General features: G+C 38.7%; 1 protein-coding gene across 1 annotated transcript; it reads right to left on the reverse strand.

Moving 5' to 3' along the window:
- Positions 1 to 1,997: 1,997 nt before the first annotated feature.
- LOC127790072 (uncharacterized) lies at positions 1,998 to 25,501 on the reverse strand. The gene is made up of 9 exons (XM_052319345.1): positions 25,312 to 25,501; positions 25,163 to 25,225; positions 24,985 to 25,040; positions 23,788 to 23,881; positions 23,555 to 23,615; positions 21,801 to 21,882; positions 3,126 to 3,181; positions 2,673 to 2,736; positions 1,998 to 2,520 (listed from the first exon to the last, which is right to left on the reverse strand). The coding sequence occupies exons 1-9, from the start codon at positions 25,444 to 25,446 to the stop codon at positions 2,457 to 2,459; spliced, it is 675 nt and encodes a 224-aa protein (XP_052175305.1). The 5' UTR covers positions 25,447 to 25,501; the 3' UTR covers positions 1,998 to 2,456.
- Positions 25,502 to 25,512: the final 11 nt, after the last annotated feature.

Here is a 25,512-nt window from a genome sequence, read left to right on the forward strand (position 1 = left end):
ATATAATTATTTATAGCTCCATCGCACGTAACTGTATCTAACCAAGTCAACCTTTGGCTTTGGAGGAATTTGATTCACTTTGAAGCATTAATTACTTCATGCTGTTAATCTAATTTCATGGTCATGTGTGTGATATAATAAAAATATAGACATAGACATATATAGAGATAGACGTACGTAGAGGAAGTAGACATATATACACACAGTCACACGCACTTACAGTTGGTCAATTGCATGTGCTTATTTATTATTACTACGTATATATTGCTTCTTCCCGAATCTAATTGCTGTTCGCAGTCAAAATGGGAGCCCATTGTTGGTGTTGGTGTTGGTGTTGGTGTCCCGATTAGCCGGCGGTTAATAAAACCGTCCGTGATTATAGAAGTCTGATTGATTAAATATACGTACGTGCACATGCAGCGAATCAGCGATCAATTGCTTTGGTTAACGTCAAGAACTTCACTAACGAAACGATAATATAATTAAGAGGATCATGCTAATTATTAATTAATAAATTCTTAATTTACACCTACCAGCAGTTTGGTTTGATTTGGCTCTCCTTGTTTCAAGGGTCCAGCAGGAGTGAATTTTATTAATTAACACTAAACTATATTATCACATTACATAAAATTATTATTATTATCATTAATCTCAAACTAATTAATTAGCATTTTCCATTCCGATCCTTTGTCTTGTTTAGAATCAAGCATTAATGCCCACTTTGACGTTGTATTTATTATTTATTTTAATATTTTTAAGTAGCAGATCCAAAGACAACCTTAAACACTAATTATTGTGAAGGATGATGACAACGATGACGAAAATTACATACATACTCTGATTCTGATTGATTTATATATGCATAAGCTTTAATTATTTGAGTTGTCACATGCATTTATTTGTTATCACGAATTTTCTGCTTAATTATAAAATGAATTTAGTAAGACTGATATTAATCATTCTTATCTATCTTCTTTTTAGATAAAATATATTTATTTTATTTAATCTTGTCTAATTTGCGAAAGACACATTAATTATAATTTACTTTAAAAAAAAAAAAAAACTCAAGCTCCCTACCACTGTAAATTCTAAATCAAAAATCTTTTGTCTTGTGTTCTAAGCACATTTATATGCGGATGAATATGCACCATAAATCTCACCATGACTAAATATTATAAATGATCATTGAATTTTATATTAAAATATAAAAAATTTATTAAATTTTAATTTATAGTCAAAAAGTCACTAAATTTTAATTTAATATACAATCCATATATCTATTATCAATTATCGTTAAAAGAAATTAACGAAAAATTAATGTAATTAAAAACATAGATGACTGAACAATACAAATGATCACTGAACTATACACAAAAATATAAAAAAAAAATACTAAACTTTATACTAAAATATAAAAATATTAATATTTCATTAATTTTTTTATTGACAATTGACAATAATCATAAAATTATATATTAAATTGAAATTAATTAATCTTTTAACTATAAATTAAAATTTAATGATCTTTTCATAACTTACAAAAATTCAATGACCACCATTTATATCATGAAAAATGTTATTGGTACACCTTTATGTACACATTGGACTACATAAAGATGTACCAATGACAAAAAAAATCCCCATGAGGCGCGTGAGACGCAGGATATTTTAGTCATAATACCCCTTTATGTAGTCCAAGATGTACAAAATGATTGTACTATCTAATATGATTCTTATACCATTTGACCATCTCACTAGTGTTTGGTGGGTGGGTAGGTTAGAAATGATATTTGGGGGTCCACCACGGAATGAATGCTTCATGCTTGGATGATCATCTATATATTGCAAGTGAGGCTTGGCTTGTTAATGAGGGTGGCGTTGATTAAGTATGAATGCAGCATATGCCCATCTTCTACTCTATTCTTTCTTTTGTGCCAAATCTTATACTATCTTTGACTTAACCCAATTGGCGAGATTGGCTGAGATACACCACAAAATGATGTCGAGGCATCTAACATTATTATACTGCTCTTTATCTCATGCACCATTCTCCAACAACATTGTGGACCTACTACTAGCCTTCCTTCTTAATTCCTTTCAACTTTTGATTATTGTCCAACCTACGAATTATGAGCGCCAAAACAGAAGCTTATACCATGTTTGACAAGACCTTATGTGCCACTTTCCACAAGGCAACACGGCTCTCAAGCTACTGCAATCCCCAAGCTCATTCTGAAGCCATCACTTTTACAACATATCACACTGATTTTGCAGCAAATGATTGGCACTGTCAGTGTCAGCTACTTCTACACAACTATGGAAAGAACCCCAATCCCAATCCTAGCAGCTGAATGTGCACAAAACTGCTGTATAATGTCATCAAACTCTTCTTCTTCTTAATCTTTTAAGGAATTGCACAGAAAGACGTAGCGGTGGCAGTTAACTTATAATGTGAATCATTCAACCTTGGCCACTCCCCCAGCAGCCATACTGCTTTCAGCAACAGTCTCCTTCACAAACCTGCAGATAAATACAAGAGTAATTTCAATGAACCGGCCATCTAAACCTCTTTCTAATGTCGTACAGAAGGGAGAAGAGTAGGAAAGGAAAAGCATCTACAACTGGCTAGTTTGAAGCTTGAGTAACCACAACCAAAAGAAAGGGGGCAATACCTTGCAAATTTATCCCGGGATGATTGCAAGATGTAAATCGAGAGAACAAATGTTGTCAGAAGCCCTGTTTATATGAACAAAAGAAAACCAGATAATTACACCATGATTCTGTCATTTGCTCGCATCAAGTTGTGAACTCACAGACCATGTGATGGTCTATACTAACTACAGATGAAACGATACAAGGATGGGCTGCCAACATAACCACAGCAAGGGCTCTAAAGCCAGAAGCAACAATAGGCCTTATGACTTGACCAATTCAATTAGATGGCAGGGTTTTGACGATCAAGAAACAGGACACAAGCTGGAACCACTTCCTCCTCCTATTTCCAGTAAAGAGTGAGGGCAGTCCCTTAGGCAATGATGATTTGGATTGGTATTATTAATTTTTTTTTAATCATGAGAAGTGATGCAAACTCGGTATTAGAGGAAACAGTTTCGTTTGAGCTTTACCTGATCCAAAGAGAACATAAAATCCGGAAGCCACATCTATCTCTGACTGCTCTTTCCTACACCAGAATATAACTCAAGTGATTGTCCTATCATTTTACTTTCTGAAAAACAAATGAACAGGAAAGCTGAGGCCCTGTTCAGTTGTAGAAAACATTTTTGTTTTCAACTCCAATTTTCTATTGAAAAATTGAATCTCCAATTTATAAAATAGAAAACTCAGTTTTCTAATTTTCAAACTTTATACTGTGAATTAGAAAACAACATTTTTTATGTTTTTAAAATTTTCTGAAAATGTATGCTATGGCTTTTCGAAACATAAAATGTTAAAACATCTTCAGTTATAAAATTGGAGTTGAAAAATAGAAAATGTTTTCTGAAACAGAACAGGGCTTGAACATTCCATAAAAATCATCAGTAGTGCACATTAAATAATTAAAAGAAAAATGAAAACAGCAGTGACACCCTGTGTTTTCCCCTTTCACCGTAAAAATATTCTCTGTTAGAGGGGTATGGTGCTGCATTTGTTAGTTCCTTCTGCATAGACTAATATCTCAGCAGGCTGCTTGTATATATATAAAGATTCAGAAATATAAATTCAGAAAGAAAGTAGATGCAACACAGTTTCAGCCAGACATTTCCATATGGATCCCAACTTCTGCTCCAACAATTTCAGATACATCAATAGCTGCAACAAGAAATCCTACCATTCAAGATGGCGACCCAAGCCCAATGAATTGAGAGATTAGGGAGCAGCATAGACAGGTCCTAGTGACTGAAGGAAATGGAGCATGATTTGGAGCACCAGAAAACCAGCACAATAGCTGGAGCTGCTAGTGCCAATGCAACATTACATGTCTAGACATAAAAGATAAGAGGGGACCAGTCTATGACAAGAATTGGAGGATATCAACAAATGCTAGAATGTTGACATGCAAGGTAGCCTTGGAACGCAGCAAAATGGGTGAAGGCAGCACAACAGGGCTATTGACGGTAACTACATCCAAGGCCACCTCATACCAAGTACAAGGAGATGAGCAGAGAGAGCACTGAATCCAAACGTAAGAGGAGATTAAGCTACAATTCTTCCCTGAGAACATGGAATACAATGGTAGAGGCTTTCTGCAATGTAAGGCATGGTAGCATTATCAGGGACTATGTTAAGCAATTTTACAACACTGATAGTTAACTTTAAAGATATATTAGAAAAGAACAAGTTGTTTTAGTTCTTGAAGGGATGGAAGCCATAGGCAAAGATTGAGATACAACTAACAAGGATGCAAGATCCTTCAAGTGCCCAAGCAATAACACAAGGCCTTGTAGACATCAATACTCACAAACCTAATAGTGGGGGACCAACGCCAGGTTGTCAAGCGGGACAATCACAGTTACAGGTGAAACAATTTCAAGGCCAAAGGACAGAGCTACAATGTGTCAGCCTAGAATGTTTCATGTGCAGTGTAATGCATATGGTAGTAGAATGACTGCAGAAGAAGGCCTTGAATTTCTATGCAAGTTCTGAAAAGGAGATGATTGAAGAAAATGGGAGCAGTGGGAGTGTGTTAATGAAAAATACTTGGTCAAGGCAATGGTGGGTGGGTAATGACTCCAATCCAGGCAATAGGTTGGAGGGTTTCACATGATATCATTGTAGGCAACCCAATGAGACATTGGAGATCACCAATGACTCCTCTGGGAGTTGTCATCTTTGGCAGTGATAATGGAACCCATTTTCCACAAGAGTTCAAGTACAAGCTTGCCATCCAAACCATGGTGCTCTATGAAAGGCTAATTTCTTCTTTCAAAAAGGCTCCTCTCCCATTATGAGGACTCTCCACTCCACTCTCTCTAAGACTGCCTAAATTATCTTCCCTCCTTTACCTATAGCGTTCACCAGTCTAGTGACTCCTCAATGCCAACCATTACTTCCTTGGGGGCCTAAACCTGACTCCCGATCACCACTTCTCCCACACATGCAATCAAATAATAATATTTCTTACACTAACATAGGATTTGCTTACCATTTTAATTTAGTCAATGTTAAGGAAGAAATCACAGTGGGAAGAAGATAAATCCGAAATAAGAGGAAGAAGATCGGATTGAATAAAAGAAGATAAAGCTACAGCTGTTCCTAAGAATTAGGAGAAAACTTAGGAGAAAATTTCTCTTCTTATCAGATGTATTTGCAATTTAAATTCCTAGATTTTAGAGATAGTTTTCTGTATTTAAAAGGCAGCATGTAACATAGGTAGAAGTGTGAAACATTTTGTTCCGTTCACCCCTTGTTCCTTAAGAGTGTTTATTCCTAAAAACCTCTAAGCTTGTTTATTTTTGTTTCGTTCATGGTATCAGAGCCACCACTCCAGTGACTGCATACCTGTTTTCTTCCACACAAACTGCTTCAAGATGGCTAGTTCCTTGCCAACCAGTGAAGCCTCAACTGCTTGCCCTACAACCTCTTGATTTTTACTTCCAACTGCTGCCCCTATATCTCTAGATCACCACACCCTTCAAATCACCCAACATAAGCTCAATGGGACCAATTTTCAGGAGTGGTCCCAATCGGTCTTATTGGTTATGAAAGGCAAAGGGAAAGAAGGATATCTAACCAGGCGGAATTCCAAAACTAGATCCTGAAGCTGCAACCTACAAAGCATGGGATGCTGAAAACTCCATAGTAATGGCTTGGCTCATCAATTCCATGGAGCCAAAGATAGGGAAGACCTATCTGTTCTATAAGACATCAAAAGAGGTATGGGAAGCAGTCCAAAGTCTTTATTCAGACATGGAAAATACAGCATAGTGTTTTGAAATTCGATCAGCCATAAGGACTACTGGCCAAGGTGGGTAACTGATTATTATAACATGCTATCCGAATTATGGCAGGAGATGGATTTGTTTTATGACATTAGTTGGGAGTGTACAAAGGATGGAGTGCAGTATTCTAAAATGGTAGAGAAGGAAAGGGTATTTAACTTCCTACATGGGTTGAATTCTGACTTAGATGAAGTCAGAGGAAGGCTGTGAACAAAACCTTTTCCCTCTATCAGGGAGGCTTTTGCTGAAGTTAAGAGGGAAGAAAGCCAAAAGAAAGTCATGCTTCATGCATTACTTGAGATTAATAACTAGAGCAGTTCAGCCCTTGCTGTTTCTAAACCAAAAACAGCACCAACTCTTGGAGAATCTAGAAAGAAAAGCAATGTTGTGATCATTGCCACAAGCCCTACCATACCAGAGAAACATGCTGGAAAATACATGGGAAGCCAGCAAATTGGAAAGGGAAAAGTCAGAAGAAGCAGCAAACAATCTATGTTGTAGATGCTGAAGAAGGTAAAGTTGTAAACTTTACTTTTAACTCCAGATCAACTGGAATTTTTGCAACAGGTTTTGAACCAAACAAAGGTTACAAAACCATCAGATTCTGAGGAAATACCTAACCCAACAGCCTCTCTTGCTAAACAAGGTAATTTTCCTAAGTGTTATCTCTCTAAATTGCTGAATTGTGAATACCAGAGCCTCAGACCATATGATCGGATCCTTACATGAATTGTTTGATTACAAACAGTATGATAGAGTTATAAAGGTAATTATGGCAGATGATACCATCTCTTATGCTAAGGGAGAAGGCTCGGTATACCTAACTGGTTTGTGTTTGAAATCTGTCATATTTGTGCCTAAATTTAGATGTAATCTATTGTCAATCAGCAAGATTACCAAAGACCTTAATTGTAAAGTAATATTCTCTCCAACTTATTGTATATTTCAAGACTTAATTTCAGGGAAGATAATTGGCAATGTTGAGGAGAAAGAAGGTCTATATTATGTGAAGGGGGCTGTTGGTACTCCTACCTTGTTTAAGTTACATAACTCATTTTTATCTTTTGTTGTCTCAGATTCTAGCATCCAATTATGATACAAACGATTAAGCCATCCAAGTTTTAGATACTTCAAACTTTTGTATCCTCGTTTGTTTGTCAATAAAAGGGATGAGTCTTTTAATTGTGAGCAATGCATTCTTGCCAAACAAACGAAAAACCTCACATCCTATTCATTCTTATCAACCAACTAAACCATTTTATCTAGTACATAGTGATGTATGGGGACCAACAAAAATACCAAATCTTACTAACACTCGCTGGTATGTCACCTTTATAGATGATCATACCAGGGTGTGTTGGATATTTTTGTTAAAAGAAAAATATGAAGTCTACAGAGTATTCAAACAATTCCATCAAATGATCCTTAATGTTTTTCAGACCTCAATCCATATCCTTCGATCGGATAATGGAAGGGAATATTTTTCCACTAAATTTGAAGCCTATTTGAGTGAGAATGGTACTATGCATCAGAGTACACGTCCTTATAATTCTCAACAAAATGGAGTAGCCGAGAGAAAGAATAGGCATTTGCTTAAAACAACCAGAACCTTAATGTTTACCAACTCCGTTCCTACATCCTACTGGGGAGAAGTCATTCTCACTGCTGCCTACCTCGTCAATAGACTTCTCACTAGGGTTCTCAAATTTAAAACTCCATTGAGCACTCTCATTGCTTCCTATCCTCTTCTTACCCGCATGCTCAATTCCTTGTCCCCAAAAGTGTTTGGATGTATAGCATTTGTTCATCACTATCACTCCAAATTACATCCCAAGTCTTTGAAGTGTGTATTTGTTGGTTACTCTTCCACACAACAAGGCTACAAGTGTTATTTCCCTAACACTAAGAAATTTTTTGTGTCTTGTGATGTCTCCTTTATTGAGAATCACTATTACTACTCTACCACATCTTTGCAGGAGGAGATTCCTAGTGCAGAGCAAGGTAGAAATAGCAGGGATGTTAGTATTTTTCCTGAGACAATTACCTCTTCTACTCCTATTCATGTAACTAATCAAGGGGGAGATCAGCAAGTTCAAGCCCAGCAAAATCCTAAGCCACAGCCACCACTTCAAGTGTATTCTAGAAGAAAGACTCTTGAACCAAAGCAAAGCCATTTATTAACTCCGAAAAAAGGTCTGGTACCTAAAGAGGATGAAAGGTCAGAAATGGCAATGCCTAAGGCAGTGCCTATTGAGGAGGAAAACAGAACAGAAAATGCAGAGCATGCAGAGCCTGAATTCTATGATTTGAATATTCCAATTGCTTGAAGAAAGGGGGTGAGATCATGCACTAAGTATCCTATTTCTAATCATTTGGTATATTCACGATTGTCTCCAAATTTCAGGGCATTCATTGCTAGGGTGGATGAAGTGCAAATCCCTAGGAATATTAATGTGGCATTACAAATACCAAGCTGGAAATGGCTATGATGGAGGAAATGGAAGCTCCGGAAACGAATGGCACATGAGAAGTGGCAAGTCTGCCTAAAAAGCAAAAAGGTGGTACGAAGAAAATGGGTGTTCTCAATAAAACACAAATCCAATGGCAGCATTGAGAGGTATAAGGCCTAGTTAGTGGCCCAAGGTTTCACTCAAACACAAGGTATAGATTATGAAGAGACTTTTACACCAATTGCAAAACTCAATTCTATACGTGTATTATTGTCACTTGTAGCTAATTTAGATTGGAAATTGCATCAATTAGATGTTAAAAATGCATTTCTCAATGGAAGCCTAGGATAAGAGATATATATGAGAATTCCTCCTAGTTTTGAAGAAAATGGAAAGGTTTGCAGATTAAAGAAGTCATTGTATGTGTTACAATTGGGAGCACTGATGGTCCACCAAATCACCCAATAATCCAATAAAGAATTCACCCGTTCACTCTCTAATTCACCGATTAAACATGCAACAGAAACAGTAAATAAAAAAATTGACAAAAAACAGAGATAGAAAGATCAAACCACACAAAGAACATCGAGAGTTTATCCTGGTTCGAACCGGTTTTCACCAATCCTACATCCAACCTTCAGAGAGAGCAATTCACTATAAATCTTGATGAAGAACAGTACAAGTAATAACTCTCGCACACCCCACAACACTCACTAATTCCCTCAAGAACTCTCACTGCAGATTACAAAGATTTCTAACACTTTTCTCTAACAATTCAGTACTCAAGCCTCAATGAGATCGATCAGTTTTCAGTACCCAACATACTGCCTATCGCCTCTTATTTATAGACATAAGAGGCGTTAGTTACAAGAGAAGAAAATAATCGGAGACAATACCCTAACTACCCCTCACTTAAATACATGTAATTAGCCCTTTTATTCCTAATTTGCCACTGTCGGGTATTCTCACTAAGATGCCCGAGATCTTCCACTCAATGCAAAACTTGAATAACAGTATGGGCTGAAACAATCCCATAAGGCATGGTTTAAAAGGTTTAGTACAACCTTAAACCAACTAGGATATTAATAGCAGCATTCTGATCACATTTTGTTCACTAAACATGTTGCTAATGGTCTAAAGACTATTTTAATAGTTTATGTGGACGATATTATCATTACAGGTGACAATCAGCAGGAAATAAATGCACTAAAGGATCAGTTGCAGCAAGCATTTGAAGTTAAAGGCCTTGGACAACTAAGGTATTTTTTAGGAATGGAAGTAGCAAGGAGTACGGAGGGAATTTTCATTTCTCAAAGAAAGTACATGTTGGATCTACTAAAGGGACGAGTAAACTTGATTGTAAGCCAAACAACACACCCTTGGAACCCAACTAGAAAGTTAAGGAAGATGGGACAGAAAAAGCAGTGGATAAAGGTAGATACCAAAGGCTAGTGAGAAGGCTTATTTATTTATCTTTTACATGACTTGATATTACATGTGCAATGAGTGTAGTGAGTCAATATATGCATTCACCCACTAGCAAACATCTTAATGCTGCTTACCATATCCTAAAATACCTTAAAGGGACCTCTGGTAAGGGTGTTTTATTTAGGAAGAATGAAGACCAAAGAATTCAAGGATTTGTGGATGCTGATTTGGCAGCTTCCTTAGAAGACAATAAATCAACCTCCAGTATTGTACTAAATTATTGGGAAACCTTGTGACATGTGTTATGATCCAGTGGTAGTTTTGTAAATTTTTGCAATTTCTATTATAATAATCGTAGCCCACATGGGCCACTTGTAGCGGGAGCTAGAAGCTTCTTCCCGTGGTTACAATATGAACCACGAAAAGGCCTATAAAAGGCCGATTACTTGAGGATGGGACTTCTATGTTGAATGAGAAGATCTTTCCCTCTTAAACTCTTTCTCTCTTCCTTCTCAATTCTCTCATTTTCTGATGCGGTCACCAATCAAGACCCGGCCCAAAGCTGACTCTCGACCACGCCGGAACAATATTTTAATACTTCTTAAGTTTTTAGAATTCTACTTGATTTAGGATTCAATTTCATATTTCTACTTGATTTAGGATTCTACTTCATGTTGGATTAAGATTTATTTCTATTAGGATTCTAGTTGGATTTTGTTTTCCAAATATTAGATGGATTTGGATTAGCCAAATACTATAAATATGCTTAGGATCTAGAGTTTGTAATCAAGTTTTTCTTAATCAAATTTCAGCAACCTATTTAGGTTTTCTTAGCAAAACAGTCTTGTTTTTGCGTCTTCTTGAAAGCCAAGCTTCGGCCATTGAAGTTTGCTCTTTCAAGTGTTTATTTTGGTGTGTTTTCTTCACACTCGCGCTACACGCTGCGTCAGGTGGTATCAGAGCGGTTAATCAACCAATCAGATGGCCAATCTTGAAGGTAACGGTAGCAACCAGCCTCGTGACGGTGATCAGGGGTTGTCCGCAGTTTGGAGAGCAATTGAAGAACAGCGGGAAGTAACTCGTACTATCCAACAGCGATTGGAGCAACATAGCAACCAATTGGGCACCTTACTACGAGTTGATGATGACAGGAACCTGAATAATGGGGTGAATCAAGCCGGAGCGGGAAGACCACCTATTAATCATGTCCTTGTTAATCCTAGAAGACCAGTGATTGAAGATAGCGATGAAGAGGATGATTTTGGTCGAGCAATAGCTAACCCTGGTGGTAGAGGGGTTAGGAGGAATGCGCATCAGCACAACCACTGGAGCAACGATGAGTATAAACTAAAAGTTGATATTCCCACCTTTAGTGGAGATCTTGATATTGAGGGGTTCCTGGATTGGATCACTGAGGTTGACCGTTTTTTCGAATACATGGAGATCCCAGATGAACGACAAGTAAAGTTAGTGGCTTACAGGTTGAAGGGCGGTGCATCTGTTTGGTGGGAGCGATTAAGAGAAACGAGATTGAGGGAAGGCCGACAGCCAGTTCAGACATGGAGACGAATGAAGCAATTGTTAAGAGGTAGGTTTTTGCCCCCTGACTATGAACAATATATGTTTGAAGCTTATCAAAGATGTGCACAGGGAATGAAGAGTGTGAATGAATATACCTCTGAGTTTTTACGATTAGCGGAGAGAAACCAATTGTCAGAAAGTGACAATCAACAAGCAGCTCGTTACTTGAATGGATTGAAGCCTGCTATTCGTGATAAAATTGGAGTTCAGATGGTTTTAAGTGTGCAAGAAGCAAGGAACTTAGCTTTAAAGGCTGAGTTAATGTTGAGTGAGAGATCTCGTAATGACACCTATCGTCGGTATAATGGGAATGAAAATAAACAACCAGCTTTTGATAAAGGCAAGTCGGTTCAAAGAGCGCAACCCTCCAATCCACCCCATACAGTCAACCCTAATAAGGCTACAACGGGGGGAAACATTCGAGGTACTACTTCTAATCTTCCAAAATCCCCTAATCCTTATGCAAAGCCTATTCTTTTAAAATGTTTCAAGTGCAATGAGGTTGGGCATCGATCTAGTGATTGTCCAAGGAGGAAAACAGTTAACATTGTTGAAAAGGAAGAGGAAGATGTTGCTGAAGAGGAAGTATATTGCGGGCCTGATGGGGAGGATGATGAAGAAGATTATGGACATGGGCAATATACCTGTGTAGTGAGGAAGTTAATGCTATCTCAAAAGAATGAAGATACTACTCAACGGCATAAGCTTTTTCGCACGAGGTGTACGGTGAAGGAAAAATCTTTGAGTTGATTATTGATAGTGGAAGTCAGGAGAACATCATAGGAAGAGACGTGGTGGCAAAGATGCAGTTAACTCCTGAAAAACATCCAAGCCCTTACGTGATTGGATGGATCAAAGAAGTTGGTGGCATACATGTGAATGAACGTTGCAGGGTGCCTTTCTCTATCGGTAAGAACTCCGACGAAGTCTATTGTGATATTGTTGATATGGATGCTTGCCATATTTTATTTGGGAGGCCTTGGCAATTTGATTTGGATGCTAAGCACTCGGGTAGGAAGAACACATATCAGCTTGAGAAAGAAGGTGTGCGTTATACTTTGTTACCCATAGTGGAAAAGAATCAAACCAAAGCTTCTAAAGTGGAGGGGCGAAATTTTCTTACCATTACACATAAACACACAGAGTTTGTGAGGGAGTGTAAGGATACTCGAGAGGTTCACTTATTGGTTATCAAGGGAGAGAGTGTGAGTGAGCTACTGAAGGTAAATCAAATTCCAGTGGAGGTGCAGGGATTGTTGGAGGAATTTCATGATGTGGTTCCTGAGGAGTTGCCTAATGAGCTACCTCCTATGAGAGATATTCAACACCACATTGACTTGGTTCCTGGTGCTAGCTTGCCTAACCTACCACACTACAGGATGAGTCCTAGGGAGAATGAGATTTTGCGTGAGCAGGTAGAGGAATTGTTGAGAAAAGGGCACATTCAGACTAGCATGAGTCCATGTGCAGTGCCAGCATTATTGACACCAAAGAAAGATGGGAGTTGGAGGATGTGTGTTGACAGTAGAGCCATCAACAAAATTACTATTGGGTACAAATTTCCAATTCCTAGGCTCGACGACATGCTTGATCAACTTGATGGGGCTGTGATTTTTTCCAAAATTGACCTTAGAAGTGGTTATCATCAAATTAGAATTCGACCTGGAGATGAGTGGAAGACAGCTTTCAAGACAAGAGATGGGTTGTTTGAGTGGTTAGTCATGCCCTTTGGACTAACCAATGCACCAAGCACTTTCATGAGACTAATGAACCAAGTATTACGCCCTTTCATTGGTAAATTCGTTGTGGTGTATTTTGATGATATTCTGATATACAGTAAGTCTATTAATGAGCATGAGGGGCATATTCGAGAGGTGTTGAGTGTGTTGAGGGAAAACAAACTTTAAGCTAATTTGAAGAAGTGTACTTTTATGAGTGAGAGCTTGTTGTTCTTGGGCTTTGTTATAAGTAAAGAGGGTGTAAAGGTAGATGAGGAAAAAGTGCGAGCTATTAGAGAGTGGCCAACTCCTAAAAATGTCAGTGATGTGCGAAGTTTCCATGGGTTAGCAACTTTCTATAGGCGGTTTATCAAACACTTTAGTAGTATTGTGGCTCCAATTACTGAGTGTTTAAAGAAAGGAAAGTTCCATTGGGGTGAAGAACAAGAGCAAAGTTTCACCTTGATAAAAGATAAATTATGTACCGCTCCTATCTTAGCTTTGCCAAGCTTTGACAAATTGTTTGAGGTTGAGTGTGATGCGAGTGGAGTGGGTATAGGTGCTGTGTTGTCCCAAGAGAAGAGACCAATTGCATTTTTCAGTGAGAAGTTGTGTGAAGCCAGAAGAAAGTGGTCTACTTATGATAAGGAGTTTTATGCAGTAGTGAGGGCTCTTAAGATATGGGAACATTACTTGATTGCCAAAGAATTTGTTCTTTACACAGATCACCAAGCTCTTAAGTACTTGAGTAGCCAAAGGCAATTGAGGAGTGATATGCATGCTAGATGGTCTGCTTTTATTGATAAATTTCCATATAAAATTGTACATAAGTCGGGACAACATAATCGAGTGGCAGACGCTTTGAGTAGGCGTGTGGATTTGATCAAAACCCTTAGTGTTGAGATTGTTGGGTTTGAGTGCTTGAAAGAATTATATGCGACACAGACGAGGATTTCAAACATGTGTGGGAACAATGCATGTCTCAGCAACCATCAGGAGATTTTTATGTGCATGATGGGTTTCTCATGAAGGGAAATCAGTTGTGCATCCCTTGCACATCTCTTCGTGAGAAAATTATTCGGGATTTGCATGGTGGTGGCTTAGCAGGGCATCTTGGCAGAGACAAGACTATTGAAGCTATTATGGGAAGGTATTATTGGCCAAGAGCAAGGAGAGATGTTTCTATTATTGTGGCGAGGTGTTATATATGTCAAACAACTAAGGGGCACTCTTCTAACGCCGGTCTTTACATGCCATTGCCTGTTCCCAATGCTATTTGGGAAGATTTGTCTATGGACTTCGTGTTGGGTCTACCGCAAACCCAACGAGGTATGGATTCTGTTTTTGTAGTGGTTGACAGGTTTTCCAAGATGGCGCACTTTCTCCCATGCAAGAAGACGGCAGATGCAGTAGCTACAGCCAAACTGTTTTTCAAGGAGATTGTTAGACTACATGGAGTCCCTAAAACTATTACTTCGGATCGTGATACAAGGTTTTTGAGTCACTTCTGGATTACCTTGTGGAGAATGTTCGATTCATCTTTGAATTTCAGTAGCACAGCACATCCCCAGACTGATGGACAAACAGAGGTGGTGAATCGTACCTTAGGAAATCTGATTCGCAGTGTTTGCAAAGACAAGCCAAGACAATGGGACCTAGTCATAGCTCAAGCAGAATTTGCCTACAACAACGCCGTACATAGCTCAACAGGAAGATCACCATTCTCTATCGTATACATGAAAGTTCCTAATCATGCATTGGATTTGGTAAAATTGCCAAAGGTACCAGGTTTCAGTGTTGCAGCCAGTGACTTAGCCGAACACGTTCAAGCAGTTCAGGAAGATGTCAGGCAAAAGTTGCACGAGGCGAATAAGAAGTACAAGGCAGCAGCTGACAAGCATAGGAAGCACAAGGTATTTGCGGTTGGAGATGAAGTCATGATATTTTTGAAAAAGGAACGGATTCCTACAGGACAACAGAACAAGCTCAAGCCAAAGACGTATGGTCCTTACAAGATTACAAAGAAGATCAATGATAATGCTTATGTTGTGGATTTGCCAAATCATATGGGTATTTCCAAAACATTCAATGTTGCTGATCTTTCTTTGTATTTGCCGGACGTTGAGTTGTCATACCCAGATCATAATTCGAGGACGAATTCTTCTCAAGTGGAGGTGAATGATGCGGTCACCAATCAAGACCCGGCCCAAAGCTGACTCTCGACCACGCCGGAATAATATTTTAATACTTCTTAAGTTTTTAGAATTCTACTTGATTTAGGATTCAATTTCATATTTCTACTTGATTTAGGATTCTACTTCATGTTGGATTAAGATTTATTTCTATTAGGATTCTAGTTGGATTTTGTTTTCCAAATATTAGATGGATTTGGATTAGCCAAATACTATAAATATGCCTAGGATCTAGAGTTTGTAATCAAGTTTTTCTTAATCAAATTTCAGCAACCTATTTAGGTTTTCTTAGCAAAACAGTCTTGTTTTTGCGTCTTCTTGAAAGCCAAGTTTCGGCCATTGAAGTTTGCTCTTTCAAGTGTTTATTTTGGTGTGTTTTCTTCACACTCGCGCTACACCATTGAAGTTTGCTCTTTCAAGTGTTTATTTTGGTGTGTTTTCTTCACACTCGCGCTACACGCTGCGTCATTTTCCCTCCCAATTTATGTCTCTATCTCTCTCTCGATCCTTCTAAATTATGTTCTCTCAAGTCTTACCTCCGAGACTTGACATTTTGGTATCAGAGCCAGTCGTCCTTGGCCGAGATTCCGGTGTAGGAAGGTGTGTGATCGGTTAATTGTATTGGGCCAAAAGGAATTTTGAATAGTGGAAGGCACTAGGATGAAGCAGCTGGAGAATAGGATGGAAGCGATGGAATTCGGAATGAATCAGGCACAAGAGGCCGTGGCCCAGAGTAGAGAAGAAATAAGGGCAATCCGAGAAGAGTTGCGCGAAGATATAGCAGCTTCCCGAGAAGGAGTACAACGAGAATATCTAGGAACTGGGAAAACATGGACCAATTTGGACAGAGAATTAGCAGCATGTTCAACATGCTGTCGTCATTGCCTCGATTCCGATTGCCACCAAAATTCCCTCCCATAATGGGTTCCAATCAAGGAATGGCAGGAGCAGGCATCTTCCCGAGGCCACAAGGAGTCAATGAAGCAGAAAACTCATCCTACGAGGAGACGGGAGATCAGGTAAGAGAAACTAATTCCCCTAGATCCAATCAAGGCCCAATGCTAAGATTGGAGATCCCTCTCTTTGAAGGATCCAAACCAAGGTGGTGGATCTGTAGATGTGAGAGATTCTTTCAATTTTATGGGGTAGTGGAGAATCAGAGGATCAATCTAGCTACCGCCTATCTAAATGATGCCTGGTTTCAAGGCTGGTTTAGATCGAGGGGAATGAATGTGAGGTGGATAGATTTTGTTGAAGAATTATGTGTAAGATTTGGAGAAAGAAACATGGCAGATATAGTAGAAGAGTTCAATAAGCTTGAACAAGAGAGATCAGTGACTGAGTATCAAGAGAGGTTTGAAGAATTGGGGGCACTAATGTGGAATGTGCATCCTATATTAACGGACCAGTACTTTGTGTCTAGCTTTATTAGCGACCTCAAAGATGAATTAAGATCAATGGTTAAAATGATGATGCCCACCACAGTTAGACAGCTGCGGAGAAGGTGAGACTTCAGGAGTTAACATTGGAAGCCATCTACAAGAAGAACCGAACACTGATTAGGCCCTTACCACCCAATAATCATACCTCAAGAGGAAATTCCAGAGCCTTAAGTGACTGGAGGGATAGTAGGAGGTCCTAGGGCCAATCCCAATCCTCTACGATCTACTACTATGGAGCAGAGGAGACTCATGGGGCTATGTTACAAGTGTGGAGAAAATTTTGGGCTGGGACATATCTGCAGGAGACAATTGTTGAACATGAAAGGGGAAGAAAAAGATGAAGGTGAAGAAGAGGAGGAGATAGTGGAAAGGGGTACGGGACAAGATGCAACAGCAACCCATAATAGTAAGGAAATAGAACAAGAAGGGGTGGAAATCTCATTTCATGCTCTCAGAGGCGGCACAATAGGAAAGATCATCAAGGTACCAGGGAAAAGGGGAGGAAGAGAACTGCTAGTACTAATTGATAGTGGCAGTACACATAGCTTCCTAAATGAAGCTGCGACATTAGAGTTGGGATGTAAGATGATGGCCGCCGCCACCCCCTTATTAGTGACAGTGGCTAATGGTAGCAAAATGTACAGCCACAACAAGTGTGAAGGGTTCAAATGGTTTATGCAGGGACAACTGTTCCAAAGCGATCTGAGAATACTTGAACTGGGAGGGTGCGATATAGTGTTGGGCGTTGATTGGATGCGAACTGTAAGTCCTCTCACATTTGACTTCAACAAACTGGAAGTCACAGTGGATATGGGGAGTACCAAATTAACACTGAAGGGCATCACAGAACAAGGAGAGTGTAAAATGATAGAAGGGGACAAATTGCAAAGGCTGATACAGAAGAAGAAAGGATAGATTGCCGAATTATACTCTATTCATGTGCGAGAGTGGGACAAGTAAGAAGGAAGAGATGAGGCGAATGTACAGAGGAGGGAGAGCAGCTTGGCCACCCTACAATACCCAACTAAGGTACTCCTTCTTGATAGCTTACACTTACTCTTGCAAGAATTTCAAGACCTTTTTTCTGAACCCAAATCACAGCCTCCCAAAAGAGCCCTTGACCACTCTATACACCTTAAACCAAACTCACTGCCCGTAAACATACATGCCTATAGATATTCACCCATCCAAAAAGCCGAGATAGAGAGCAAATCTCTAATATGCTCTCTACCTCTATCATCAAACCCTCTCAAAGACCATTTGCCTCTCCCGTGTTACTTGTTAAAAAAAAAAAAAGATGGGTTATGGAGGTTTTGTGTTGACTATCGTCAACTCAATACCACCACTATCAAAAATAAGTACCCTATACCCCTAATTGATGACCTGCTAGATGAATTGAATGAAGCATGCATTTTTTCTAAATTGGACCTGAGATCCGGCTACCACCAAATTCGGATGACCCTTAATGACATACCCAAAACTACATTTACTACTCAGCAAGGGTTGTATGAATTTGTGGTGATGCCCTTTGGGCTCACCAATGCCCCAGCCACCTTCCAAGCCCTAATGAACCAAGTTTTCCAACCTTACTTGAGGAAATTCATCCTAGTTTTCTTTGATGACATCCTCATATACAGCCCGAACTATGAACAACACCTAGACTACCTTTGTACCACCTTTGAGGTCTTGACTTCTAACAAGTTGTATGTTAAGCTATCAAAGTGTACTTTTGCTAAAAAAGAAGTGGAATATCTAGGCCATATTATATCGGGAGAAGGAGTGAAGACTGATCCAAATAAGATCACAGCCATGGTAGAGTGGCCCAGGCCGCAAACAGTAAAAGAACTAAGGGGTTTCTTAGGGTTAACATGTTACTACCAGAAGTTTATACAAGGTTATGGCCCCATCAGCAAGCCCCTAACTGAACTTCTCAAGAATGACAGTTTCCAATGGAATCCAAGAGCAAAAACAGCTTTCCTAACACTCAAGAAGGCCATGACAAAGGCACTGGTGCTAGCTCTCCCAAGTTTTTCTAAGAAATTTGTGGTTGAAATAGATGCATGTGACAATGGGATAAGTGCGGTATTAATGCAAGAAGGAAGGCTCTTATCATACATCAGGCAAGCTTTGGCCCCTAGGCCTAAGTGTGTATGACAAAGAACTATTGGCCGTGTTAGGAGCTATTGATAAATGGAGGCATTACTTGGAAGCAAGACCCTTCATTATCAAAACGGACCATGAGAGTTTGCAATTCCTGGACCAACAAAGGCTACACACCCAGTTGCAGAGAAGGGAGTGTCCAAGTTAATGGGAATGGATTATACCATTATGTATCACAAGGGTAAGGAAAACATGGTAGTTGATGCCTTCTCGAGAAGGGAAGAGAAATGAGAGTGCAGATCAACAACGGGTGTGGTACCTGAGTGGGTTAGGGAGGTCACATGAAGCTATGACCAAACACCTTGGGTGCAAGACCTAATAACTCAGCTGGCAGTACAACCCACGAGTAAACCAGGGTATACTCTTTCCAATGGTCTGCTAAGGTTCAATGGAAGAGTAGTAGTGGGTGAGGATGAATCACTCAAAAGGCAGATCCTAACCTCTTTACATGCTTCACCCATAGGAGGTCACTCGGGAATACAAGCCACTTATCAGAAGGTGAGACAAATGTTCTACTGGCCGGGTTAAAAGAAGGTTGTGGTAAGTTTTGTGTTGTCTTGTAAAGTTTGCCAAAGGTGCAAGCATGAGAATGTGGCTTACCCAGGTTTGCTGCAACCCTTGGCAGTGCCCGATCAAGCATGGGAAGGGATCTCTATGGACTTCATAGAAGGGCTACCCAAATCAGAGGGTAAGGATGTAGTGTTAGTGGTGGTAGATAGGCTAACTAAGTTCTCCTATTTCATCAGTCTAACCCACCCCTTTTCAGCACAAGAAGTAGCAAGAAAATTCATGGATTCGGTAGTTAAATTACACGGGGTTCCGAAGTCCATTGTCTTGGATAGAGACAAGATCTTCACAAGCATGTTTTGGCAAGAATTGCTCAAAAGTATGGGGGTAGGGCTGCACAGTCCACAGCCTATCACCCCCAAACAGATGGCCAAACCGAGAGAGTTAACTAGTGTTTGGAAGCTTACCTAAGATGCATGTGTTTCAACAGACCAAAGAGTTGGAATAAATGGTTGTCATTAGCTCAGTGGTGGTACAATTCCAGCCACCACAGTGCCATCAACAGGAGTCCTTTTGAAGCTGTGTTTGGCCATAAACCACCCCTCTTACCAGCCTTATTGAGTTCTACAGCCACCCTGGCTTCAGTAGAGCAATACTTACAACAACAGCAGAGAGTTTTGAAGGAATTGAAGAGAGAATTGGCCATAGCCCAGAACAGAATGTAGCAAAATGCCAATAAGAAGAGGAGTGATAGAACTTTTGAAGTAGGGGACCAGGTCTATTTGAGAGTGAAGAGATCTATGCAGCAACCATTCACTGGTACCCTAGCATCCAAGTTAAGTCCAAAATACTTTGGGCCATATACTGTCGAGACTAAAGTGGGACGGGTTGCCTACAAGCTCAAACTACCGCCACAAGTCCACATGCACCCTGTATTTCATGTGTCTCTACTTAAGAAAGTCATAAGTCTCTAGGCGGTAGCTAGTCCAGAGCTCCCTACGATGGATGAGGAAGAGGAAGTGCTCATGGAGCCCCAGGCTATTCTGGACAAGAGGGTCATCTACCAGGGGTCGTTGCCCTTAACTCAAGTGCTGATCAGGTGGTCTCACATGGATCCTCATCACACCACTTGGGAGTACTTACCAGAACTGCTAACCCAATTCCTGTGAGCTACCGGACTTCTACAAATTCTTGAGGACAAGAATGTTTTCTAGGGGTGGGGAATGTTATGACCCAGTGGTAGTTTTGTAATTTTTTGCAATTTCTGTTATAATAACCGCAACCCACATGGACCACTTGTAGCGGGAGCTAGAAGCTTCTTCCCACGGTTACAATATGAACCGCGAAAGGGCCTATAAAAGGCTGATTACTTGAGGATGGGACTTCTATGTTGAATGAGAAGATCTTTCCCTGTTAAACTCTTTCTCTCTTCCCTCCCAATTTCTATCTCTATCTATCTCTCTCTCCTTCTAAATTTTGTTCTCTCAAGTCTTACCTCTGAGACTTGACAACATGGAGGAGCAAGAAACATAGTGTAATAGCAAGAAGTAGTGCTGAGATAGAATACCGAGCTATAGCTCAAGGCATATGTGAAGTAATATGGCTAGGGAAGTTTATGAAAGACTTTAAGGTACCAAACACTAAATCTACAAGGCTATATTGTGACAGCAAGTCTGCCATCAGTATAGTAAACAATCCGGTCCAACATGACCGAATGAAGCATGTGAGAATTGATAGACATTTCATCAAGCAAAAGATTGAAGATGGTGGTATCAATTTGGTGTATATTCCTACAGGTCTACAAGAAACTGATATCCTCACCAAGACAATGAACAAACAAGGTTTTGAGCTAATTAGAGGCAAGCTGGGAATGAAAGACATTTAATCACCAGCTTGAGGGGGAGTGTTGAGGAAGAAATCACAGTGGAAATAAGATAAATCCAAAATAAGAAGAAGAAGATTAGATTGAATAAAAGAAGATAAAGCTATAGTTGTTCCTAAGAATTAGGAGAAGATAAAGCTACAGTTGTTCCTAAGAATTAGGAGAAAACTTAGGAGAAAAATTCTTTTCTTATCAAATGTTGTATCTGTAATTGAAATTGCTAGATTTTAGAGATAGTTTTCTATGTTTAAAAGGCAACATGTAACATAGGTAGAAGTGTGAAACGTTTTGTTCCATTCACCCCTTGTTACTTAAGCGTTTATTCCTAAAAACCTCTAAGCTTGTTTATTTTTGTTTTGTTTAAACAAACATATCAATAAGTTTCTCCAAACAAAGTTTTTATGGTTAATCTCAAAATAAACATGTACAATTAACAAAGCCATTAAACAATAATTTGGAAGTTCGCAGTAGATGCCAAGTCTAAAAACCAATTACACTAACCATGTGTATCTAACAAGCACATGTTTTGGCCAATGTTGTGGATCCCAAAATTGTTTACGAATGTCTGAATGCATTTCAACATCTGCACAAGACAAATGATAAACTTAATATTGTTACTAAAGGCATCTACCATCTTCTTTAGTCCAATGAATGAACAAAAAATCAATTCTACTCTTGGGGATAACTATGAATAATAGATTAAGCTAAATACGCATGTACGAAGTTAAGAATAAAAACAAATCATCTTTGGCATCTTAAAGCCTCCAATGGTCTCTCTAGGGCATTGTACGACTAGGATCTAGTGGAAGCCCAGAACAAATACAGTACTTAAATGCCTTCCCGCAATGTTACTTGGTAGCATATTCACATATTTGATGTTAAGAATGTCAGTGGCAAAAAAGTGAAATGAGAATGATAATGGCTTCCTCAGTTAAAGACCTTTTCACTTTCAGCCAAGACTGTAATTTTGTTTTAGTTATCAGAATCCCAATCCAGATCATGTGATCCTATGATCCATGGAATAAATCCAGATGAACCAGGATTAGTTTTTGGTAGGATCCACTGAGATTTGTATAGGATCCTACTTAACCCATATTTTGGGAATAAATGTGACCTACTTATTATTTGTTTTTAGTTGCAGGCCTTGTGGCCCAGATACCATTGTCCAAGTTATGAAAATACAGAAAAATTTGGTCTTCTTGTTTGCATAACAACTGATGTTGACAGTGTTCTACATTTTTAATACACTAGTTTCTTCTATTATGATTCTGTTTTCCTTTGTTTTAACACATTAAAAATTTAAACATTAATTTCCCTCTACCTTCCGTGTTTCCTTTGTGAATCAACAAATTTGTGTACCAAGATGACATATTTATATATACATCATTAAGTCCATTATTTCATAGACAAATACCAGAGAGAAGCTCCTCTAGGCCAACCAATTTGGATATTAGGAATAATGGTGTCAATCCATGTTGACATAGAAAGGGAAACCCTGAAGTAGGAGGAGGCTAATAGATTCTCTCAAGTGTAATAATCTCAAAGCTCCTCTTATCATAACCATGCATATATATTGTGTGTATATATGTATGTATATATGTGTGTGTGTGTGTGTTTGTGTATAAATATCAATATGTACGTAGAGATATATATATACGTATTATATATGTGTGTGTACACTATGCATTTATCGTCCACCAACAAAATTGTTTTGGAATTGAAAACAATGCACCTTGTCTAAAAACAAGGTGCATTTTTTGAAGCTTAACCATATGGTTAGTTAGCATTACCCTACATATATATGTACATATTGCATATATACACATATGCATATATATGTTATATATACATATATATATGTATACATATATATGCATATGTATATGTAAGCATTTCAAATTCTAGATTTCAAATGACATCATTTGAAATCCTTCCATCCGAACATAACCTAATAGAAATTTTTGTTTACAAAAATAGATGACTCATCCAGTCCCTATGTTTCTAGAAGGGAGAAGCCACAAAATGGAAAGTTATTGGCACGATATGACCATTTATGTAAAAGAAGAACAAGATATCCTTCCTCTAAGTGGAGCCGAGGCATGTAAGATAACAAACCAAACAAGACCAAAACAGAGTACAATTCAAAAGTCTTAACAGGTAAGAGACTATCTGAATTCTGTGTTGAAAGTAACAGGTAGCAGTGAATCTTTGATTAGCTCAAAGTAGGAAATTAAATAGAAGAAATGACTACATACAACGATGTGGCATGTCAACAACTTTGCCAGTGACACCAAGTAAATCACTCCCAGAGTACCTCTGTATGGCATACAGATAAAAATATTTCATATGAGGATTAAATTCTAGTAGTGATATATTAAGTTGTGTATTGGAATACAATAAGTAAAAACTTAAGAGTTAATTGCAGATTTTGAATGCTCAAAACTTCAAAAAGTTGGAAGAAGTTTCTTGCTTCATTGTTACCCCTTACCAAATGAACATCAATCATAGGAACTTCAGGACTCTTCCGGTTTATCACAAAAAGCCATGGAACAAAAAACTTCTCTCTTCCAACTTGAAATGATCTGCACAACAATATTTACACACATCTTTGATAGTCATGCAGCTTAATAACACAAATGAAAGTATTAAAAGTATTGTACTCTATAAAAGCAAAAAAAAAAAAAAAGAATCTTACTCCACATAAGCGTCACATGAAGCAAATAAAATAAACTTGAAGGTTCATATAAAATCAAATACACAAGTAACAGAACTAAAGCACTTCCATTGCATCTCTGTAAACTTAAATTAATGCCCTCAAGATATTGTGCAAAAAGAAACCAACCAAATCCAATAAGATCCCTTATCAGTGTCATAAGTCAGAGGCTAACAACAGTAGAGTAGAAGATTTTATAAGTTTTAATTTTACTGTTAATGTATGCTATAAGAAGCAGAACATGGTACATGGAGAAAGAACAAGGAAAAAATGAACTCTAGATCAAGAAGCTTCCACAAATAATTGTAAAATATGCCTTTAGTGATCCATATTTCCATCTGACAAAGTAAAAACCCAAAGCAAATGGTTTATGTAAGATAAATACCAACATATACATCCTGTACTTTTTTGCGCATTATGGATGATGTCTGACAGTAACCATTGTTACTTGACGAACAAACATTCTTTACCAGTACTGTTCCTCAATAAACACAATAACTAGCATAATCATATGTATTAATGCACGTGCTTGAGAAACTGTAATTGTGCAGAATGCAGCCCGTATATGTGTAACTCCTGTTGCTGCCTGAACTGCAATTCACTCAATAGAATGGCGAATTATAACTTATGCAACACTTCCCTAGGGAAAAATTGGGCAAGAAGTTACTGTGTAGGTTCACCTAAACAGAATCACCTATGCATGCCCCTATGTGCATTTCTGGGTTCTTGAACTCTGAACATGTTGCTCGTCATATTTCCAAAGTTCTTTAATTTTTCCACTGATCTCAGGCAGGGAATTTACGCTCAATACCTGCCGTTGGTGAATAATTTTGTTTTTTTTTTGGCCGAACCAATGAATGCATAAAATCCTAGTTACCCATTACCAGAGCTTCTAATTCGCCAAGATATATATATATATATATTCTGTAAGAAATAACGAAAATATAAATAGCTCAAGAAAGGGGATCTCACATTTTATACGGATCGGCACCAGTGTAACCGGTTGGTTTAGGTAGAGGAATCAAAACCTACACAACATTGGAACAAAGCCTAAATTAAATTCAGACCAATAATTCAAGGCGCAGAACGATACAGATTTAAGGCAAGAAACAGAAAAAGTATGATCCCCGGACAGATAAAATAAGGGTACCTCCCGGTTGACACCGAAGATTGGGCAGTGGCGACCGATCATATCATGCCAAACAGTTCTAGACTGATGGAAGCAACGGATGGCAAAATAAATACACATATGATAAATCAAATATAGGCAGATAGAGAAAAAGCGGGTAGATTACGAACGGAATGGTATTGGCCCATCCTGCTCATGGGCACGATGTCTCCGGGTCTGTAAGCAAGTGAGATTGAAGACAGTGACACTAACATCAGCCATAGTAACATTGAACTGCTGGTGAGTGCTTTCCCAGGAATCGCCATGGAAGAGGGGCCTTGCTCTAAGGTCACGCCTTCGAAAGAGTGAACGGAGTAACCATTCTGTGTATG

This window comes from Diospyros lotus, chromosome 14 (assembly GCF_014633365.1).
Source record: "Diospyros lotus cultivar Yz01 chromosome 14, ASM1463336v1, whole genome shotgun sequence".
NCBI classification, from domain to species: Eukaryota; Viridiplantae; Streptophyta; class Magnoliopsida; order Ericales; family Ebenaceae; genus Diospyros; species Diospyros lotus.